General features: G+C 36.2%; 1 protein-coding gene across 2 annotated transcripts in view; it reads right to left on the bottom strand.

Annotated features, from left to right (window-relative positions):
- Positions 1 to 688: 688 nt before the first annotated feature.
- Positions 689 to 22,863, bottom strand: part of SCOC (short coiled-coil protein) — a 36,908-nt gene continuing 14,733 nt past the window's right edge. Inside the window, exons 2-4 of one of the 2 annotated variants that reach the window (XM_032463881.1) lie at positions 4,217 to 4,273; positions 3,758 to 3,838; positions 689 to 2,259 (exon numbers count right to left, since the gene is read on the bottom strand). In XM_032463881.1, the coding sequence (XP_032319772.1) occupies positions 2,117 to 2,259; positions 3,758 to 3,838; positions 4,217 to 4,273 (281 nt within the window). In that variant the 3' untranslated portion in view covers positions 689 to 2,116. Of the gene's footprint in view, positions 2,260 to 3,757; positions 3,842 to 4,216; positions 4,274 to 22,863 lie in introns of both variants that reach the window. The other variant, XM_032463874.1, reaches the window with a different exon arrangement.

The raw sequence follows: 22,863 nt of genomic DNA, 5'->3' as shown, positions 1-22,863 counted from the left end.
TAGTGACTTGGAAGCCATGTTTGAAAATGGCAGGGCCATCCTTAGCTCACAAAGCCTACTGGTTTACCGTGCTTACCTCAGAACCATTAGTTGGATGAGAAACATTAAAAAAATTTTTTAATTGAAGTATAGTCAATTTACAATGTTGTGTTAATTTCTGGTATATAGCATAGTGATTCATTTATACTTACATATACATAGAGATTCCTTTCCATATTTTTTCATTATAGGCCATTGCAAGATACTGAATATAGTTCCCTGTGCTATACAGTAGGATCTTGTTTATCTACTTTATATATGGTAGTATCTCCAAATCCAGAACTTCCAGTTTATCCCTCCCCACCCCCTTTCTCCCCTGGTAGCCGTAGCTTGTTTTCTATGTCTGTGAGTCTGTATTCTATATTATTTTATGTTTTTTTATCTCTGTGTCTCATTGCAAGAGCTTAGCCTAACTTAAAAAATGCAACCACCATTACTTTGGCAATCTTGGATCCTTTGAATTCTTTGCTTTTATTTTTTGAATTAATATATAATATCCTATATTTGTTTTAATAAAAAATAGTATTCCCTTAAACATCTAGCAACTGGTACTTAAAAATAAGATACGTTACTTATCTTGTGGCTTTGAACAACCCTGAATACACCACTGCAGCCAGTTACTTTGGCAACTATATCAAAACACACACAATTTTTGAAACAGCCTTTTTATTAAACAGCAAAGCATAACTGCAACACAATTTTAAATGTTTGAAAATTAGGTCACAAAGGGATGCAAAATGTTTGCGTATGACTATTATATATTCATACAGCTAAAGTCATCAAATCTTATACCAATACAAACATAAGATTACTTCATGATTAGCCTAAATTTAGTAACCATAAGCTATATTAGTGGATCTCTTTTCCTGTCTAACACTTTAACATTACTCGTGATACTCATTTCCTTACCAAATGGAATCTACAAACTAAATTTAAAAAAACTGTTAAATGACTAAAACTTTGCAAACCAGCAGCTGGGTTTACAGAAGATTCTAAGTAGTGAGATAAAATACTGAGAAAGCATCAATTAATATACATGTAAAACTCTCCCATTTTATTCATGATTTTGATACTAACACACTCTTAAGGGATTTTGCAAAGTTGATCTGCTGGGTACTACAAATAAACCTGAGAACAAACTTTGTTCTCTTCCAGGTCTTGTTTACATAATGTTAGCCAAACAGTCCATTTTCTTATATATTCCCAAATCTAATCTGTGCCAGAGATTAACACAAATCTGAAGTAGAAACATTTGGAATCCGTTACAAGTATTTACCAAGTACTTTTCACACCCTATTTCTATTTTTCCTCAAATTTTAAAATTTCAAACACACACACAACCAGAGCACATCTTTTCAGAAAACCAAGTGGGTAGCTTTGTGCAAGGGAAGTCTTTAACAACAAATCTTCCCCATTTGACAATTCAAAGAAAAATCTTCATTTTTATAGCCTCCGTTTTCACTGATTAAAGAGAAACAACTATCCTATCTTACTCCTAAATACAACAAATAAGCCCTAACTGAGAAAGTATCTTATTTTGGTTAAGTTTACAGTTAGAGTTCAGATTACTCCCTATATGATTAACTATAGAAATTACTTTTTACAAATGTGAAACCAATTTTTTCCTTGGGGAAGGAAAATGAGAAGAAAGCAAACGGAGAAGAGGCACACAATGGTGGACAGGGTACATAAAGCTGTGCACTCAGTACATGATTTTGGTCACTTTTTCACAACACGGTGGTTATTTTCTTGTATCTCTAACTATGCCTATAATAAAGTCAGTGCTAAACCTGTAAGTCAAAGCAAATATGATAAAACATTCATTTTCAAGTTTCATAAATATATGCATTTCTAATTATAAAGTCTCTACAGCACATTTGCACGTTTTCATAGACTAACATAATACACAAACTCATGGGAGTTTTCTGTTATGCTCTTAATTTTGCCTAGATCTGACATTATCTTCATAAATACTCAGTGAAGCCACAAACAAAAGTATTATAACGTCTGGAATCTATCCAAGTTTTAAAGAAAAAAATGATCAGCAGCAATTCCATAAAACATAAGGGATAATCCCTTACTTTCTTTTGCTTTTTGTGTCAGTTGTTTGAAAAACACTAGAAGCTGACATGAGGTTTTCTATATATTGTCCAAGAACTTGGTTTTCTGATTTTAGCTTCAGATTTTCTTCCTTAACTGCATCTACTCTTGCAGAGAGATCTATATTAAAAATAAAAAAGCGTATTATCAATAAAATGATGGCAATGATGCCACATTATAAAGTGCTTATTAAGATTCATTCTTAAAAGAAATACCACAGTCCTTAAATTTTCTGCTTTTAAATTCAGGCTAATTTAGAAGTTAAACAAAGTGAACTGAGTACCAATCAATAGTCAAAATTCCTACAAAGAGATGTCACATTAGATTAAATGTTATTCTTTGTAAACAGCATTTTTGTTAAGTAGTTAATTCTTAAAATGGTTATTTTTAAAAATACAGTTTTAAAAATGTGAATTTTGGTCCATATCTTACCATCATAAAACCATAATGTCTTTACAGAAATGTTTAAGAAAATGTAGTAGGTGAACATAACTGAATTCACATACTGGATATAGGCAGTCAGTTTCCAACTGATCATTATGTATTTTCACATTAGCAAGAAATTCAAAATAGCAGTTCTTGATGATAAAAAAAGATATTACCTCCATTCAGTAAGGATTGGCTGCCTTCTAAGTCATTCAGTAAGTATTAAGTGCCTGTAACAGGCACTGGTCTAGAGGCAATAGTAACAAAAAAGAAAGGTCCCTGCCCTTTCAGAGTTTACATTTAATGTGCATGTGGGCACAGGTGCATTAATGGGGCTCAGGGCGTGTAAGGGATCAGGAGAAAAAACAAGAAAGGTAAGGGTCATAGGAAGCAAAAGGAAAGCTGTTCTTTTATATAGTATAGTCAGGGATAGCTATTTTGATTAAGGAAATTTCACCAGAGATCTAAAGGAAGTGAGGGAATGAGCCATACTGACACGCAAATGATCAAGGGAAAAGATTCAAGCACAGGGAACAGCAACTGCCAAGACTCTGAGTTAGAGGCTTAATGAAAGAATAGCAAGGAGGTTGGAGTGTCTGAGGCAGGATGTATGAGTCAGAGAGTGTGACTGGAGTCTGAAAGTAAAAGGAAAGTAAGAGACTTCTACAGAGTAACCTGGCTTTCATTAACTGTGAAACGGGAAGCTACTGGAGTGACATGATCTGTTCAATCTGATTTCAAAAACAAACAAAGCAAACCACAATCCCTTAATTTCCTTAAAAACCAAAGTATATTTCAGTGGTAGAATTAATTTAATGCGAGACATTCAGAAAATGAAAAAACTCAGATCAATTCCCTTTTCATTTTTGAGGCTAATGTGCTATTCTTACTTTCATATAAGCTTTATTAAAGTGGACTTAGTATAACAGTGAGGGGACTTAAAAGGGCTCTCATATTAGGTCAGACCTTAAAGAGGGAAGCATAAGAACACTGACTTTCTTATTGAAACATCTCTGTTCTTTAAACTGACCAGCCAAAGCTACTGGCAGGAGGGGAAAAAAACTATTGAAGTAGACTTGAAGTTTATACTTTTAAAAACTGTGCACAGTAAAACACAAAATTTAGCAACATAAATGCTTACAATTTCAATTACCTGGATGTTAGTCAAGAAAACTACAAAATACAAGCTAACCTTCAAGTGTGTGTTGGAGTTCCAACACTTGATTAATAAGTCGTGTTTTTTCCTCCAGTTCCACCTGATTTTCAGCATCAACTGCTGTAATAAAAAGGTTCAGATTTACTATTAATTAACATTAGCTACCATTTGCGTAGTATAGCACTTAAAAATCTGTAAAATGTTTTACATTCATTATCTTATTAGACTTATACAAGAGCCCTATGAAGTAAAAGGTTATATCCCACATTGCAGATAAGGACACCAAGGTGAAGGCAAAATGTTTTGCCAACATCTCACAGTTAAGGAATGGAAGTTGCCTTATATCCTTTCTAGAACTATATGGGATTATAAATAGGTAAATTGCACAAGATCCAAGCCTTCTAAATATTGCTTCTCTGTTCTTTCCATTGCTTAATAAAGCAGTGTATGTTCCACAAAACCAGGAACATACAGAAAGGAAAACAAAGAACATACCATCCATGTCAGCATTCATCATCTTGGGCCTTGGATACAAAATTCTTGATAAATGGTCTGCAATAAGAAAGTCAGAAACACAGGCATACATAGCAATGAAATATAAGCTTGTTTTTCAAAAGAAAATTAAATGACCCAGTTGGACCCTTTTCGCATACTTTACTGTGTCTAAGAATAAAATACTCAGTGGGTAAATAAGCAAAGAATATGTACAAATAGTTTACAAAGAGAAGTATTCAGTAAACAAGAGGAAATGTTGATTTTCTTGGTAATCAAAGAAATGCATAGTAAAATACCACTGTATATTTCTCAAAATATTTCTCTAAAAGAAGATAATGGTCAATGCTAGAAAAATTATGGAAAAGCAAACACAAAATATTGGATACAAATTATAAACATGTAATCTTTTTGGAAGGCAGTGCAGTAATAAACAAGATTCATAAAAACATTTAAATATTTTTTACAAAGCAATTTTACTCTTGGAAATGTAGCCCAAGGAAAATTATGAAGGAAAAAATTATATCCATAAAAATCTTTACTTCAACCTTATTTATAACCCAGTAAATTGGAAACAACAAACTGTCCATTCGGAGTCTGGTTAATTGTAGTTGCCATTTCTAATAGAGTGGCTACTAAAAATAATTATGATGACTATAATAACACTAATGTAAATTATTTGAAATATAAGCATGGATAAAGAGAATACAGCAAAATGAAAAAATCTAACATCATTATGTGATGGTAGCAAGGAAGACATCTCTTAAAATAGTCTTCATTATTAAAGCATTGTTTTATATATAGCAATTAATACTTTTTAAACATAAAATTCTAAAGAAAAATACTAGGTATCTGAAACACTAATATGGATTAAATGAAAACACGTCCATTGTCACCTCCTGGTTATGGTTAAAACAGATTAATTAGGATATAAATAAGTAAATAAATATTAACATTTTGTTTCTATAAAAGGCTCCAAAATATTAGAGCACAAAATTCTTGTGAAACATGTCCTGCTCTATAGCTAACATTCATTCACATGCAATGTGCTCAAAATTTATAAATAATGCTACCAGATTATTACTGAAAACAGATTTGTTAACCAATCTAATCTACTCACTGAAGGAACTTAGACCTGTCAGTTTTGTTACTCTTTCAACAAGTATTTATTGAACATCTACTATATCCAAGGCATTGTTATGCCTCCAAATGCTGAACAGTAGAACCCAAACCTATTGAACAAAAACGTCTACTACTAGAACTATAATCACAATCAAAACAGTGATCAGTGTGTACTACCTCACAGTTTCAGTTAATATAACTGTGTGACACTTCAGATACTAGTGTGAACATGGGAACAGAATGCTCTGTACACAGGTATAAACTACATCTTGGTGAAGATATCAGTCTAAAAAAGAAAGATATTAAACTTCCTTTACACATAGCATTATTAAAGAATTACTAGCTACAAACAGTATAAAAATAACGCTTAATAAATCTACCTCAAGTATTCTGGCATCTTTCCACTGATCCAGCATAAGCACTGCTCTCCCTCATATCTTTTTCACATGGTTTTAATTCTCAGGTTCTTTGTACTTCAGAGAAAGTTTTAAGTAGGTAGGTAGGTAGATGGGTGGATGGATGGATAGAAAGAAAGGAAAGAAAGAAAGGAAGATATAGATGCAGAGTTGACCGCTGAACAGCACAGGTTTGAACTAGAATTTTTTTCAGTAAGTACTACTACAGTACTACACGACCTGCAGTTAGTTCAGTCTGCAGTTGTGGACTGCGCATATGTAAGGCCAACTGTAAAGTTATATGTGGATTTTCAACTATGCAAAGAGTCGGAGCTCCTAACCCCCTTGTTGTTCAAGGGTCAACTGTGTAAATATGTGTGTACATATACACACACACATCTACATAAATCCAAATACACTGATTATGAAAATTTTTTCAGAAGTTCTTCAACCCTGTGTAGTATTTGAAAACTACACTTCAAAAATTCCTCTGCATTCAAATAATGTATCTTTATAATTGAAGAGGAAGAGTGTTAGCAGTGAAAACTTTATTTGGCACTTCCCCAAGAGAAGAGCATTTTCATACCCCTTCAACTACTGATCTGGCTAAAGTCTGGGAAGAATAAGAGGTAACAACCAAAAGCAAAAGTAAGTGATCTTGGGAATACTCAGCAACAGTAGACTTCAACTTGGCTATTTACTCTGCTACATAATACAGGTATCCCCCATTTTTTGAAAGTTCACTTTATGCCACTTCATTTGTATGAAAGACCTACATGAGTACCTGTTTTTGCTAAACAAAAGTCTGAAGCAGATTTTCGCTTTCATGAAAAATGGCAAAAAGCAAAAATAGCATTCGGTGTTTGTTTTGCAGCAAGCTATAATAGAGGCAGCGTTCACTCTGAGCAGTGAGAGTGATACCACCAAGCTCCTTCCCTGAAAACACACAGCATCTCAGCATCAAGCCACCATAGCTTTGAACTGTGTCTGTAAGCTCCTGTGCTTTTATCTCTATTTTGTGCATCTGTTCACAAGATATGTCTTAAGATAATTGCTTCTTCACTTTACACCAATTGGCTTATAAAAGGTTTCACAGAAACACTTTCAGATAGTGGGGTAAGCCTATATATTAAATGCTTCAAATTTCTATTTATACAGTGTTTTGAAGACTACAGAGGAAACAGAATTTTCATGACAGCTAAGAAGGGTTATATAATATTCAAGCTAAAGCAACAGAAAACGACAAAATCTATGCACTTGATTTTGAAATTAGATCGAGTATAGGGATGGGTTATACTTCTTTTGCCTGTGTTTTAGCTAACACTAAAATTGAACCAAAAAGTCTTCTACAAAAGTGAAGTGTTCCAGATTAACCAATATAGTAGGTAAGGAAAGAGAAGCCAGTTTCTGAAGTTTTGGCCACATATAACCAGAACAATAGACAATTTATGCATGGCTTATCAACAGTTTGAATTCATCTGAAAAAAATAAAAGGAAAAAAAAACCACAGTAAAACAGGGTGAAGGGAGCTTATTAGAGGAAAAATTACTCTTAGAAAAATACATTCAAGGTTGGGGTGGAAGAGCATGGTGCGAGGACAGTGCTATAGGATACACCACGCAACCCGAGAGAGGACTACTCACACATAGTTACACACATAAGATTACACGCTAATGGTTGAACAGTGCAAAACCTGCCTAACTAGCATGGCAGCCCTGTGCAAAAGGGCAATACCCTTCACTAAAGTAGACCCGAGCACTACCAGCTGCCTCTGCACAACAATGATAAAAGACAATTTTTTCCTGTTGTGGTGTGATAAAATAGACTGACCTGAAAATGCTGCTCTTGAATATATTCTAAGAGTTTCAGGAAATTTAGAGTAATAAACTGGTTTATTTTATATATGTGATCAAAAGGTTTGTTGAGCTCTTTATGTCAAAATATTTGAGCCACGGATTTTACTTTCTTCAAAATAGGATCAATCTTCATACTCTGCAATGCCTACGTTAGCACAGTACTATGTCAGAACGTGCACTCCATGTAAGATTGAATTTTTCAACTATAAAATTTTTTCTCAAACTACAGTTGCTATCAAACCACTTCTACGTCATATGTGCTCTTAAGAGTTCATTTTCAACTCCTGCTCCTACACATAAAAGCAAATATGACATAAAAAGAGAGAGAATCCAGACCAAAATATCTCAAGTGTGGGAACACTGAAATAAACTTAGGATGCTAAGATTGATCTATTTATCCAAAATCGGCCTGAGTTCTGAAATAGATATGGTTGTCTGATATTCTTCAACTCTGACCAAAGCTGAGGTCAGATATCATAAAACTTTTCTCAAAAATCAGTCAATTTTGGCAACTATCTTCTTCATCTAGCCTTGGTCAGTGGAAGAGAATCTAGACTTACTTTGATAATTTAAGTCCAAGAAGCAGAAGAATGGAGACAGCAAGGATCAGGAAGTGTGGCACACACCCAACTGATCAGAGATTATCATTTGTATTACCAAATACACATCCACCTACTTTGCTAGTACCCCCAGCAGTACCACAACATCCTTCTTCAGAAGACGCAGTTTAGCACAGTGATTAAGAACATGGATTTAGATTACCTGGATTCAAACCCTAGCTCTGCTGTTTATAAGCTCTAGAATTTTAGGTAAGGTTAGTTAACATCTTTGCCTCAGTTTCCTCATCTGTAAAGTGAGGATAGTAATAGTACATACCTTATAGTTTTGTTGTGAGAATTTTACGAGCTGATATCCATAATGTGCTTGCAACAGTACACAGTAGGTGTTTTATAGTATTAGCTCTTATCTTCTCTACTTTTTAGCTGTAATTAAGGTCATAAGAATTTTAGAAAAATCACCTAGTCTAACTGCTTCAATTTTACAAATAAACCAAGGCCACGATGATAATGGCTTACCCAAGATCAGAGTCAAGACTGAGATTTTGAGACTTTTCCCTGATACCCATCCAATCTCAACCACCCAACTTTTCTGCATCTAATACTAATTTTCATCATCTGTCATCTACCTATTAGTGAACTAGTAATACTACTAAAATAATACCACTATGCATTAATATACTAAATGCTTTGCATACATTATTAGTTTATCAAATCAACAGGACATTACAACTTACAAATGGAGACGCTGTATCTCAGACAGGTTATGTATTTTGCCTTAGATTTCACAGGCAAAGTTTGTACCAAGAATTTGAACTCAGGTCTACCTATAAAATCCCTGCTTTTTCCATTATGCAATGGAAGATACTTGAATATGATCCTAATCTAAGTTTGTCAAACATTTTGCAACCCCTGATACCAAATTCCTTTGATATTTCTACTATCTAAGCAACTGAAGGTAAACTTCATTCCCTTCAAGCCGCATCAAACTTCAACATGGTTTGTTCAGGTTCCTCAAATTCTGACTTGTCCTGGTTAGATAAATCCCAGTTTAAATTCCGTAAGATTAAGAAATGTTTGGCCAAACAAGAATTTGATCAGAAACTAGATCCCCAGAGTGGCTAGCTATATTGAGTTTAATCAATGGGTTCGTACAGGCACAGAATATATAGGCATATCTTTGGAACCTCAGGTAGATACAGTGTTGAGAACATAGCACCACATCTGTTCTTAATATTACGTCATAGTACTGGAATCAATACGTTGAACAGCAAAAGTCCTGCCTTTCAGGAATGTGTCCTCTTTCTCCTTTCTAATCCTAACCCTGAAAATTGTCCAGGAGGAACTCTGAGATATGCCCATTGAAGAAACTGACCCGGACTGCTTTCAGCGCCTGGAAAGATGTCGCCAGCCCTTGTTTTACCGCTCACTCGCTTCCCCCCCCACCCCCGCCTCGGCGTCCTCTCCCCGCATCTCCGAGTTCTCGGCAAAGCAGCCACGGGCGAGTCCAGGCGTGCCAGGGCCCATCCCACCCGAAAGCCCCTCCCGCAGCCCCATTTCAGGGCGGGCAGCTGGACTGAGGCCTTCGGCTCAGGCGCTGCGGGGTGAAGGCGGCAGGAGGTCCTGCCAGGGACCGCGGACGACCTTCCCCAAAGGAACCTCTGGGCCAATGAAGAGAAGATGAGAAAAAGAGGTTGCGCAGGGGTTCTGCAGAGAGCCAGGCCTCAGCCGCCCACCAAATGCCCAGGCCCGGGGACGCTCTTCCCCGGTCCCCGAAGCGCTGGGCCGCGTCCAGCCCGCCCCTCCCTCCCGGCTTTCGGCGGTACCGAGGCCACAACTCCAGTCGCCGGGAGCCAGGCCCTCCGCGGCCCATGACTCCTCTCACCTGCCGTTTCAGACGCCGGCAGGGGGAGGGAACAGGAGGACGCCTCAAGCCCCGACTCTTGGACCAACGGGCACCGGCAGCCCCGTCCTCTCCGCCCACAGAGCGTGCGCCGAGATGGGAGTCCCGCCCCGTCCCGCCCGCCGCCAGCCAATCACCACTCAAGGAGGCACGCATGCGCATTAGCTGCCCTATGTCCCAATCGTCCTATCTCAAGCCCCGGGATCCACCTTTTGCCATAACAAAAGGAAACTGGCATCCAATCAGGATTGAGGCCGTTGTGGGCGGTTCCGGGAAGAGCAACAGCGAATGACAGTTCAGAAGCTAAATTAAGCGCGGGAAAGCCAGTCCGCGAGAAGCAGCTCTTCAGTCTCAGGAGGACCCTGAAAATGGAGTCAGAAATCCAGTCTGGAAAATTCTGACGGCTGACAGGAAGGAGGTTGGTAAAACTGAACGCTGAACGAGAAACAAATTCAAGAAAAGGGCATGTGTGGACGTAATAACAGGGAATGTACAGTGGTTCTTCAATTCTGAAAGCAGACTTTTCCCTATTTTTAATTTCCCAAATTGGAAAACCCGTAAGTGTACCTCTAAGGAAGTATACCTCTCCGCATCTTCCCCAAACTATTATAAAATCCATAGTGCTCCTGACCATTTCATAATATTTTAGAATTGAGAAAATACCTTAATACTACTTCAGTATATAGTGCTTTTGTTCACTTTAACCCGTTCGTTCCTCACAGCAACCCACAGAAAGAGGCTTAAAAGTAAATTAATGTCCTGCTCGAGGCCATAGGCACAGTGTGAAATGCTATGTGTCAGGCTTTGGGATGTAATGTAATCTTGCTTGATATCTTTCACAGTTACCTAGCACTTTACACAAAGCAGCATCCTGTTTGTTTTTAATATTTGTTATTGTTTTGGCTTTGGCACACTCTCCCAAGTTGTAGAGGTGAGCCCTATGTCTCTGTTTCTTGACTTTTTACTTCTAGCAGTTTCCTGACATAGGGTCTTACTTCTTTTAAGGAATATTTTTAAAACTTTGTTTCAGTGTTTGAGAACTACATATTTGGAGCTAAATTACACAGTATGAGGACATTTGCTAGACAGTAGTGCAGGAGCTAAATAAATGGAAAATAAGAGCCAACATAAATCTAATAGTGTCAAAAAGAGAGACTAGAGAGAATGGGTGTGAGCAGGATTCAAAGAGTAATAGCCAAGAATTTGTCAGGGTTTTAGAACATTTGAATTAGCTTCAAGAAGCACTTATTCTTGAGCAGGATTAGAATAAGGAATTCCATAAAGGGACACATCATGGTGAAGCTGCAGAATACCAAAGACTAGAAGTATTAAAAAGCAGCTTTTTTTCCTAGAAGGTTTGGGGTGGGTTTTTTCTTTTAGTTTTAAATAGAGTAAAATACACATAAAAGATCTGCCACTTAAACTGTTTTAAAGTGTACAGTTCAGTAGTGTTAAATATATTCTCATTGTTGTGCAACCAGTCCCCAGAACTCTTTTCATCTTGCAAAACTGAAACTCTTTCCCCATTAAACAACTCCCAGTTCACCTCTACTAACAGTCCCTGGCAACCACCACTCTTTGTCTCTATCAATTTGACTATTTTAGGTACCTCGTTTAAGTAGAATCATACATATTTGTCTTTTGTGGCTAACGTATTTCACTGTGCATAACATCCTCAAAGTTTATACATGTTGTAGCATGTATCAGAATTTCTTCTTTTTTTTAAAGGCTGAATGTTATTCCATTATATGACATACCACAGTTTAGCCATTCAGCATTCAGTGGACACTTGAGTTGCTTTTTGCTTTTTGCTATTATGACTGCTGCTATAAACATGGTCTGTGCAAATATCTCTTGGAGACTCTGCTTTCAATTCTTTTGGGTATGTATCCAGAAATGGAATTGCTAGGTCATACGGTAATTCTATTTTAAAAAGCAACTTTTAAAAATGTGATATTAACACAAAAATAGACAAAAAGAAAGTTAGAGAGAAGCTGTACCTGGAAGTTGGTATACAATAAGGGTGTCTGGTAAGAAAGAAATGTTGGTGAGGTTGTGGGACAGAATTGTTATTCATTATTCTTGGGAGTAAAACTGGTACAATAACTTTGTTAATAGAAACTTTGTTTCTATAGAAAAGACAAATCATGGTGGTTTTAGTTAAGTTAGCTATTTATATAAAAATATGAAATTAGATCCTCATCTCACACCACAAGTAAAATTAAACTCCAAATGAAGTAAATGTGAAGTGTGAAAAACAAAACTAAAATTCTAGGGAGAAAAAAACAGATGTCTTTGTGACATCACCATGGGGAAGAATTTGTTAAATCAGACAAAACAGTGCCATTCATTAAGGAAAAGATTTTAAATTTTGATTATTTTATACACAGAAGAGTTCTAAGTTTTATAAACAGAAGAGAAGACAGTTTAAATCAGGTTAAAAACAATGTACAGACTGGGAGAATATAGTAAAGCTCTGAGAATATAAGGAATTCTGAGAAAGATAAAAGTTCAAATAACATAAACAGGCAACTCACAGAGGAGGAAAAATGGCCAGACAGATTTCTTTACTGTTTACCTTCACTAGTGATCAGAGGAATTGATATTAAAACAAGATAAAGGAGCCAGTTCATTAAGAAGATGCAGAATCCTAACAGTGCTACCAAATGGCACTGAAGCAAAAACTGATGGAACTGAGATAAAAAGAAACTAGCCCACAACTCTAGTTGGAAAGTTCATCACTCCCCTCACTGTAATTTGTAACACAAGTATACAGAAAATCTGTAAGGATACAAAACCCAGGTCCCTTGCTTGCCTTCACATGAGAATCACCTGGGAATCTCCTAATAACGCCAAAGAACAGGCTACATCCCAGACTTATTAAATCACAATCTCTAGGGTGGGATACTGGCATTAATATTTTTGGAAAATACAAAGATAATTTCAACAGAGTACAGGCAAATGTGGAAACTATTGATAGAGAAGATCTGTATGGAAAGTTCTATCAACATATTTGACCTATTTGACATTTATAGAAAATTCCACCCAATAGCTGGAGGACATGGCTTCTTTTCAAGTGCACATGGAATGTTCACCAAAGTGGACCATATTCTATCATAAAACAGCATCATCAAATTTTAAATGATCGAAGTCATAAGAAAATATTTTCTCTGCCCACAAAGGAATTAAACTAGAATTCAATAACAAAAAGATATTTGTAAAACCCAGGTAGTTGGAAGTTAAATTACATGCTTCTAAACAAACTATGGGTCACAAGAGAAATTAGAAAATATTTTAAATTAACTTAAAATGTTAACATGTCAAAATTTGTGGGATGCAATAGAAGCAATGCTTACAGAAATTTCTTTACCATTAATTGCTTATATGAGAAAACAAAATAAGAATCTACATGTTCACTTTAAGAAATTAGGAAAAGAAGAACAAATTAACTCAAAGCAAGCAAATGAAAGGAAATAATATAATATAGAGCAAAAATTAATTATACTGAAAAGCTTTAAAACAATAGAAAAAATCAATGACATCAAAAGGTGCTTTTTTGTCTTTTGTTTTTTTAAGGAACAATAAAATTAAAGGCTCTAGGCAGGCTTGTCTAGGAAAAAAAATAAAAGACACCGTAAAATACAGGTAGCAAGAATGAAAGAGGGGACATCTTTAGAGAATCTGTAGACATTAAAAGGCAATTAAGGGAATATTATGAACAACCTTAGCCAATAAATTTGAAAATTTAGATGAAATGAACAAATCCCTTGAAAGAAAAAAAATTAAAAATTCGCTCAAGAAGACTAGATGTTACGAATAGCTCTATATCTATTTTAAAATGTCATTACTAGATTACCTTTCCCACAAAGAATGCTCCAGATCTGAATGATTTCACTGGTAAATTCTTCCGTATATTTTAAGAAATTTTATCAGTTCTCCACAAACTCTTCAGAAAATAAAACAGGAAAGAACACTTTCCAACTCATTTTGAGAACAGCATTACCCTGATGCCAAAACTAGACAAAGACATTAAAAAACATAAAACTGAACATAGATACAAACGTCCTTAATAAATTACTAGGAAATCAAATCTAACATTTGCCCCTAGGCAGAGAGCCTGGGCCGTTGTGATTCTGGCCCCAGGAGTTTCATTTCTTCAGGGATTATGTTCTCAAGCTGATTCTAAAATTTGTATGGAAATACAAAGGATCTACACTGGAGATGTTCTATAATATCTTGATTGGTGGGGTGGTTACACAGTGTATCCAATTGCCAAAAGTCATCTCCTGTAACTTAAAATGTGTGTATTTCATTATGTATTATTTTTCCTCAATAAAACTGTTTTTTTTCCTTTAATGAGAAGACTACCCAGGATTTCTTTAAGATTTGCAATATGCTAGGTAAGCTACATGTGATATTTTACTCAGTCCTCAAACAATCCAGTGATCTAGGTATTATCAATCGCATCTTACAGACGAGGAAATCAAGGCTCAAAGAGTGTCTTGTTCCATAGCAGATAGCTAGTGACAGACTGAATTTAAACCTATCTTTTTTACCTGGGAAATGAGTATCATAATACCTACTTTATTTAATTGTTATTAGGATTGTTAGAATTAAATGAAAATAAAGCACTGCAAAGACTTTAAAAATTGACTTGGAACTGCAGCCCAAAGAAAGTGGGTTAGAACCTGCATCCTCAACCTAACCAACTGAAGTTCCTACTAAAACAAAATCGACATTCTTCATAGGGCTTAAACAAGACCCAGGGACCCCTAATGTAATAGTCGAAATGTCCAGGATCCCAACCACAGTTTTTCAACTTATGAAGAATCACGAACATCTCAATTCACATGAGAATAACAATCAACACAGCAACTCTGAGATGTCACAAATGTTGAAATTGTATGGAAAAGATTTTAAGCAGATATTTTAAAATACTTGAACAAGCAATTATGAAAAATCCTGAAACAGAAGTTATAATTGAAAGTAGAAGCAACATAATAGAGGCTATAAATAAGAACCAAATGGAAATTTTATAACTAAAAAATAAAAGAACTGAAATTTAAAACTGTCTGCAAAGACTCAACAGCAGAATGGCAAGGAAAGGGGAATTAGTTAACTTGAGGATACCTCAGTAGAAGTTATCCAATCTTCCAACACGGAAAAAAAATATGGTAGAAATGGAATAAAAAAAAGTAAACTCAGGAGGAAGGGATAACAAAAAAGATCTAGCATTTGTGTCATCAGAATCCCAGAAGGAAAGGAAAAAGAGTATGGTACTGAAAAATATTTGAAGAATTAATGGTTTTTCAAATTTGGCAAAAGACAGTTTCCTAAGGGGAAAGGGTGATTAGGAAAATAATGTCTAAAAAGCTCTGAAGGTGGAGCATAATGGAAGACTGTTGAGAAATGCTGATCTGGACTCTGGGCACCAATGTCGCCAACATCACACAGAGAACTAAGCAGATAGCATTTACTGTCTGATGACAAAAGAATGCACCACTACCTATAAAGGTCTTTCAGAAAAACAGCAACAACAACAGAAAGCAGCCTGACCTGATCACGCCCATAAACTAGCAATTTAACAGGAAATAGAGAGGACTGAGAAATATGTTAAATCTACCATCTGGATAAAATTAGCAAAATCTGACAACAGAACAAAACAACACCAGGACAAGAACAAACAACAACAAAAGTAAAGCCCCTTTCTTTCCCAAATAAAGTGCACTGGGCATAAAAAGGATGGAAAGAAGATCTATAGATTAAAAGACACAAAATGTATTTTTAAAAACAGATCAAAAGAACCTATGGCTTATTTTGGATGCACCCTTGAATGATAAAACTACCTTTAAAGTGCAAGAAAATGATTGCCATTAAGTAGGATATGGTAATTTTAGAGCATTCACCTTTTTAAAAATTCAGAATCAAACATGTATCTTGCTAGAGAATTTAAACTTTAAAGAAAATCTTTAGACAAACTATCTGAAAAAGATAACATACAAAAAGGTAACCATAACATTAAAAGCAACATATTATTCACAAAATTTTGCAAATTGGATGAACAGTGTTGCTGATAATTAAGATGTGTCCTTGAATAGAAAAAAATTCTTGAAATGGCAAAAAGGTGACAAGAAAGGACAATAAACCCAAGTGAATATTGAAAGGGAGCAGAAACTTTGGCACACTCGGCATGAAGTGAACATTCAGTAAACTGTTTATTTACTTTATACAGTATTCCATATTTGCATTACATTTTTCAATAAAAAATGGTTTAAAAATAGCCACAAAAATTCCCTTCTTCTGAATAAGGAAAACATACTAGTACAAATAGGAAACACTGAAATTGCATAGAAATATTTGATTATAAAATGGACATTCATGTGCTCTGGAATGTGCATATATTAATATTATAAACCATCTAAATAAAAGCACAAATTTAAATATTCATCATAGAGAATGGAAAACTCCAAATTGAACACCATTGTTACAAGGCAAAGTAGTCTATGAGGAAGAAATGATAAATAATAGCGAACTTCCAAGATCATTTTGATGTTCTAGTCTGACATTCTCTCATCAAGAAATAAAAACTTTGAGCTTGTTTTCAGTAATTAGAGGGTTCTAAACATACTGTGGATATTTTAAAGTGAAATATGCTAACTGGAGACATTTTGATAACTTTCAAGTGTAACCAGGTGCATTCTCTCATACTTCCATGCTCATTAATTTGCAAAATATGTTTCGTCTCATTCCTAAAAAAGAACTCACTTTTTCCTTTTTACTTATTTTTTTTCCCTTGAAAGGTTATTGAATTCATTGGAGAGTGAATATTGTCCTGAATTTGGTGAGTGAAGAATATATTCTGCCTGTTGAAACTTGATTTCAAAACTAGACTCAATAGTATACTACACTGCTATTTGGTGAATTAAGTTGTGCCTGTTTACTTTTCTAAAGATTACAGTTTTTTGATAATAACTAATCATTGGCTAATTTGAGCAGAATCATTTTCATTCGTTTGTTCAATAGACAAAATGTAAGAAATTACTAGTGTATTTTTAGTGTTTCTCAAATGAAAACTCAGAAGGATTTCCAGGTCTCCATGGAATCAAGCTTTGAAGATTTTGACAAAATTGAAAATAATGAAGAATGACTCTGCAGGGTCTTGATGCTTATTTTTCTCTAGACAAAGTATTGTCTTAATCGATGTTCCTCAAAGATTGGTGCTTATACCTCTGGTTGAACATTATGAGCTTTTAAAAATAGTTATACATTTTATCATAATAAAAATATGAATAATACAGCTAACGCTCAGTTTGCAGATGTTGTTGCTTAGAACAAGAAGCTAAGTTCAAAAGTAACGTTAAGTGAATGGTTAACTTAATGTGGCAAAAAAAAATTGCAATATTAATACGCAGATGAGTGGTTTGGAAACCCTGGTCTGTCAGCAGTGCAACAAGCATTGGTTTGAAGAAGAGGGAACCTGGGTTCCAGTTCTGGCTTAATGTATATGTGTTCATTTACTTCTTCATTTCCTAGTTCAAAAGTTTCATGTAGTGTTCATTATGAGCTATATACTGTAGAGGATCCAAAGATTTGATATTGACCGTAAGGCTGAGGGGGATGAATTACCATACACCCTTGTGTCTTTAGATGAGGGACTGGCATGAAGTTAATTCTGCTTCTCTAATATTCTATAAAATGACATTGAGGAATTTACCAAGTAACACTACCAGTGAGTTAGACTGGATGGTTCCCTTTGATGGTTTGGTTGTGTCAGACAGTCCAGTCCTTAGTACTGTGCCTGCCTTAAGATCTGAAAGGTTTCCTGAGTGAGTTATCTCTAAGCCCCTCCACTCGAACCTTTTTGATTTTGAGTTTCTGTGATTCTCTATACATGAATCTACCACTGTCAGTCATTTCAGCTGAGTACATGTTCTACTGAATTTTTATAAAATAATCTGCTTTAAAATCAAGACTAATCACTGGGCTCTGAGAACGTAAAAGGTGTTCTGTTTTAGTAAGACAGCATGATTCTTTGAAGGGCGTAGGAGTCAGGGTCACAGGGAAACTAATATTTTATAAAAGGCTGCACATGAGTTGCTAGCAAGGTGCTAAAATGCTTGGTTCCTAATGGATTTTCTTACTTTCAGTACACAGACATAATCCTCATAGTTTTGTGTTTCCCCGGTAACTGTTTATACTAATAATCACCTTGAGCGAGTTCTGTCAGGCTGTGTCAGAATCTGGGATTTTACACAACTTACAAGCTTATAAGTTAGCTTGATTTCACAGGTGCTGGGAGGAGACATGAGATGCCCGGGTCAGAGTCTATTACTCACAGCTCACAGCAGTGTGAGCTTCATGATGATTTGCTTCTGTTCCCCATCTCCCCCGAGTCCCCCAGGTAGGTGTCTGCACACACAGTGGGTTATTGTACAGGGAGGGAAGCTGAGCTCAGGGAATCTATTGTTTTTACAGCAAGTGGAAGCAAGTTCACTCTTCTACCAGGGGGAGAGGAATGACCTCATCCCGTATAGTTGCTCTTTGCAAACACACCCTAAGAAATGGCCTGAATAAAGGCCAGGCAGGACCTTGTGCTCTTGGCACACCAGAGACACTCGGGGCCCTGGCAGACACCTCTCCTAGGAACCTCTAACCTCTTTAGTTCTGTGACAAATTCCTACTTTCCCTCCTCCTTCCTTATACAGTAATCTCAAGGGAATTACTGCAGAATGTCTCATAAAGTGTTGGTGGGCTGCCTATCAGTCAGAAAGGAGGAGAACTACACTGGCTGGCATTGAAGAAGCATTAGTAGAAGTCAACAGCATAATAGTAAATACAGTTTTAAATAAATCAAGTCCTATTTTGTAGCTCTCCCCCTACCCTTTCTTTTTCACTGTTTTACCAAACATTGCAACAATCAGAAGAAAGGACAAGCCTGTCTGTAGTTCAGTTTTGTTTTTGTTTTGAATATAGTTCCCTGTGCTATACAGCAAATCCTTGTTGTTTATCTATTTTATATATATATATAATATTTTATGTATTATATATATATTATATATTATATATACACATATATACTTTGTATCTGCTAATCCCAAACTCCTAATTTATCCCTCCCCCCTTTCCCCTTTGGTAACCACAAGCTTGTTTTCTATGTCTGTGAGTCTGTTTCTGTTTTGTAAGTTGATTTGTATTATTTTTATAGGTTCCATATAAAAATGATATATGATATTTGTCTTTCTCTGTCGGACTTACTGCACTTAATATGATAAACTCTAGGTCCATCCAAGTTGCTGCAGATGGCATTATTTCATTCTTTTTGTGGCTGAGTAATATTCCATTATGTATATACCACATCTTCTTTATCCAGTCATCTGTTGATGGACATTTAGATTTTTTCCATGTCTTGGCTGTTGTAAATAGTGCTGCTATGAACATTGGGGTTCATGTTTTTTTTTTTTTTATTTAGACCTTTTGTCTTTTCTGGATGTATGCCCAAGAGTGGGATTGCTGGGTCACATGGTAACTCTATTTTTAGTTTTTTAAGGAACCTCCATAGTGTTTTCCACAATGGCTTCACCAATATACATTTCCACCAACAGGGAAGGAAGGTTCCCTTTTCTCTACACCCTCTCCAGCATTTATTATTTGTAGACTTTTTGGTAATGGCCATTCTGACTGGTGTGAAGTGATATCTCATTGTAGTTTTGATTTGCATTTCTCTAATAGTGATGTTGAGCATCTTTTCATGTTGTGGTTTGTTTTAAAACAAGTGCTTAAGATTAATAATTGCCAGAATAGTTAGTAACACTCATCATAGCAAAAGTAGATCAAGTCTTCCCCAACTTGAAGCAGAGATCTGACCAGACTCCGTTTCTTCTTCTTCTCTAGTGAAGGCAGAAAACAAAAGAATACCTTGCTGCTAAGGGATAGGGTCTTGCCTGTTATGCTCAGAAACAGACTTTGTGTCTGGTCTAAAGGCTGATGATAACTAATTTAAAATCCCCCTTAAAGCTGTAGAATAACTAGCTCTTCAAGGTATGGAAAGAGCCTAGAACCCCTTGCTATTCATCCTTGATGGTAGAATTGTGAGTTTTTCCATTTGCTAGGTTTTCTTTATGTACTGCATGAAGCAAAATATAAGAAAATGTAGTTTTCATTTTGGGAGAAAATTGATATGCCCTTCAGAGGCCTCCTGGAGTCTCTCTGTCTCATGGAAGTTTCTTCAGCGACCTCTACAGATCTTTATGTTTCAGGGCAATAATGTCTCTTAGAGCATTGTTTCTCTCATTTAAAGATATTAGGCATTATTTTTTTTTTCTAACAAGCATCATTGGCCACAACCCAACTCAGCATTTTAACATCTTCTCACACGTATCTTTGTGGTTCAGTTTTGGATTTGATGTAAAAGGCATCTAGTCAACTCTTAACTTCACCTCAGAAAAGTGTCATCAGCTTTAAAAAGTCACTGGCTTTACCGTGCTGCAGGTGACCACCTGCGCTCGAAATGGGACTTATATTGCTTGTCCTAACGGTCTCTGGGGGAGATGCGGGAAGAAATTCTGAGGGAAAGTTGCCTGGCATGGTGGTCTGTAAGTACTAAGAGCATCTGGCTAGAAACCCTCCTCTGCCCGATTTCTTAGATTCCTCGAGGGCACCAGCTGGTCTCCTTCATTAATGTGGCGCCATCGCCAGCACACTGGCTACATGTGAGCCCATAAATATTGGTTGAATGAATGAATGAACGTTCTTCTCTAGATCCTTACTTTTCCTGCCTCTTAAAAAGGAGACATGTCTGTGCTGCCTCAGAGGGTGATACAGTGTTTCCACAATGCCTTTTCACCTCAGAGCTCATGTATCTTTCTGTCAGATTTTCTCACTGCCCCTTAACGCATCCCAGTGAGAGGGCAGAAAAGCCAGAGAATTAATTTTCCTTTTGGTTCTGGTCGTGGCCCTTCACACTTACAGAACCCTAGGCACATGTGAAACATCATCTACAGTGATAACCGATGTCACCCCATCATGACATACGTCAGGAGATACTCTGAATACACTAAAAGACACCATGAACGTCATTTAGGGGCCATGGATAAGGAACTTGACGGCATTTATTCTCTTTGAGATGGTACACTAGTGACCTCTAGTGGCAAAATTGATTCAAGATAAGTTTCTGTTTCACCATAAAAAAATTGTCTTTATTATTTTCAGTCCTTAGGTTTTCCCTTCATTTAGTAACATTTTCTACTTGTAGAATAACCTTAGTTATGCACAGTGATTTGTAGCTGCTCATATCCAAACTTTATTTTTTTAATTTTTTGTGGTTTTTTTCAAACTTTATTTTTGCATTTTATAGAATCACAGGACTTTTGAGCTGAAAGAGCTCTCAAAAGAATTTGTTAGTTTTATCTCATTCTGTGTGGAAAATGAGACCCAGAGAAATAAAGTGACTTGCCTGAAGTCTCGCTTCATGCATAGGACTAAAAGTCTAATGAGTCTGAGGCTTTTCTAACCAGAGGACTGCAGCCTAGCTGACATCTGGCTGCAAGGGCAGCAGGAATTCTCAAGGCAGAACCGCCCAGCTACACCCCCTTGAATCTCTGAGCCACAAAATAGTGAGCAAATAAAGTGAGTGTTGCCTTACAACACTAAGTTTGGGGGTATGTTACACAGCGATAATAATCAGAACAAAGAATTTATTTAGGAAGTTTCTCTGCTTCTATGAAAAATACTGAATGAAAAATACAAAATAATGTAAACCTATCAGGTATGAGTAAAATCTGTTAATCTTCTGTTAACAGTCAAAAATATCAGCTGTAATAAATCAAAGAGCTCTCAGTCCAAATGAATACATATTCTAATTGAGAGAAATATAAGTTCTTCCATTAGACTACAGATATTAGAGATATGTACGTTTTGAAATGAGGGACCCAAAAGAGGAAATGTGTTCTACATCCTGTAAAAATCAAATGAGTCAATCTCAATCAAAAAGCATAGTTTGAACTCCTCATGTGTTGGTCACTTAAGAGAATACAGAGGTCTCGGAGGGTTCACAATCTAGCTGGTAAGACACATAGTGTCCACGTTAGAACACCGATAAAGCAGGACGGCACTAAGTGTGATAGAGCTTTGGAGAGAGTTGGGCTATATTAGGAACACATGTGGGGGTGAGGACGTGACAAATAGACTTTCTGACTAGTGTACTTGCTATTCTCCCAGCAGTAATATTTATGAGAGTGGCAGCGTTTCTCTCTTAGTTTCTCCTGTATCACCAATACTCGGCCTATCACGGGGATGCAGTGTGAGCATATTGAAGAAATGGCTGAATGATACATGTTTGGAAATAGTAGGAAGTCAGTTGGATATTTAGAGTTTGAACCAGAAAGAATTAATAAATTAAAGAGTGAATGAATGAATCAGCTGAGAAGAACATGGAAAGTCAAATAGGAATTTGATACACTGGATTCCTAAGGTAGTGAGGGACATGTTTTCTGGAAAGATTTGTGTAGAGCTAGTATCCATTTGTAGGAAGAATCCACAGCGGGTGAAGGTGGGACATAAATAACAATAGTAATAGCTAACATTTATTGAGTTCTAACTATTTGTAAGGTGCTGTACTGAGCACTTAACATAAAATATCTCATTCAGTCCTCACCATAATCCTATAAGGCAGGTAGTATGATTATCTTTATTTTGCTCATGAGAAAACTGATATTCCTAGAGGCTAAATTCTATGACTGTACAAAGTCATAAGACTATAGAAGACTGTTACAAAATTCAGTCATGAGTGGTAGAGGCAGTGGAAATGGAGACAAGGGGA

This window comes from Camelus ferus, chromosome 2, assembly GCF_009834535.1.
Source record: "Camelus ferus isolate YT-003-E chromosome 2, BCGSAC_Cfer_1.0, whole genome shotgun sequence".
Lineage (NCBI taxonomy): Eukaryota > Metazoa > Chordata > Mammalia > Artiodactyla > Camelidae > Camelus > Camelus ferus.
Note: the sequence above shows the minus strand (reverse complement) of the source record. Positions and strands in the feature narration are given on the sequence as shown.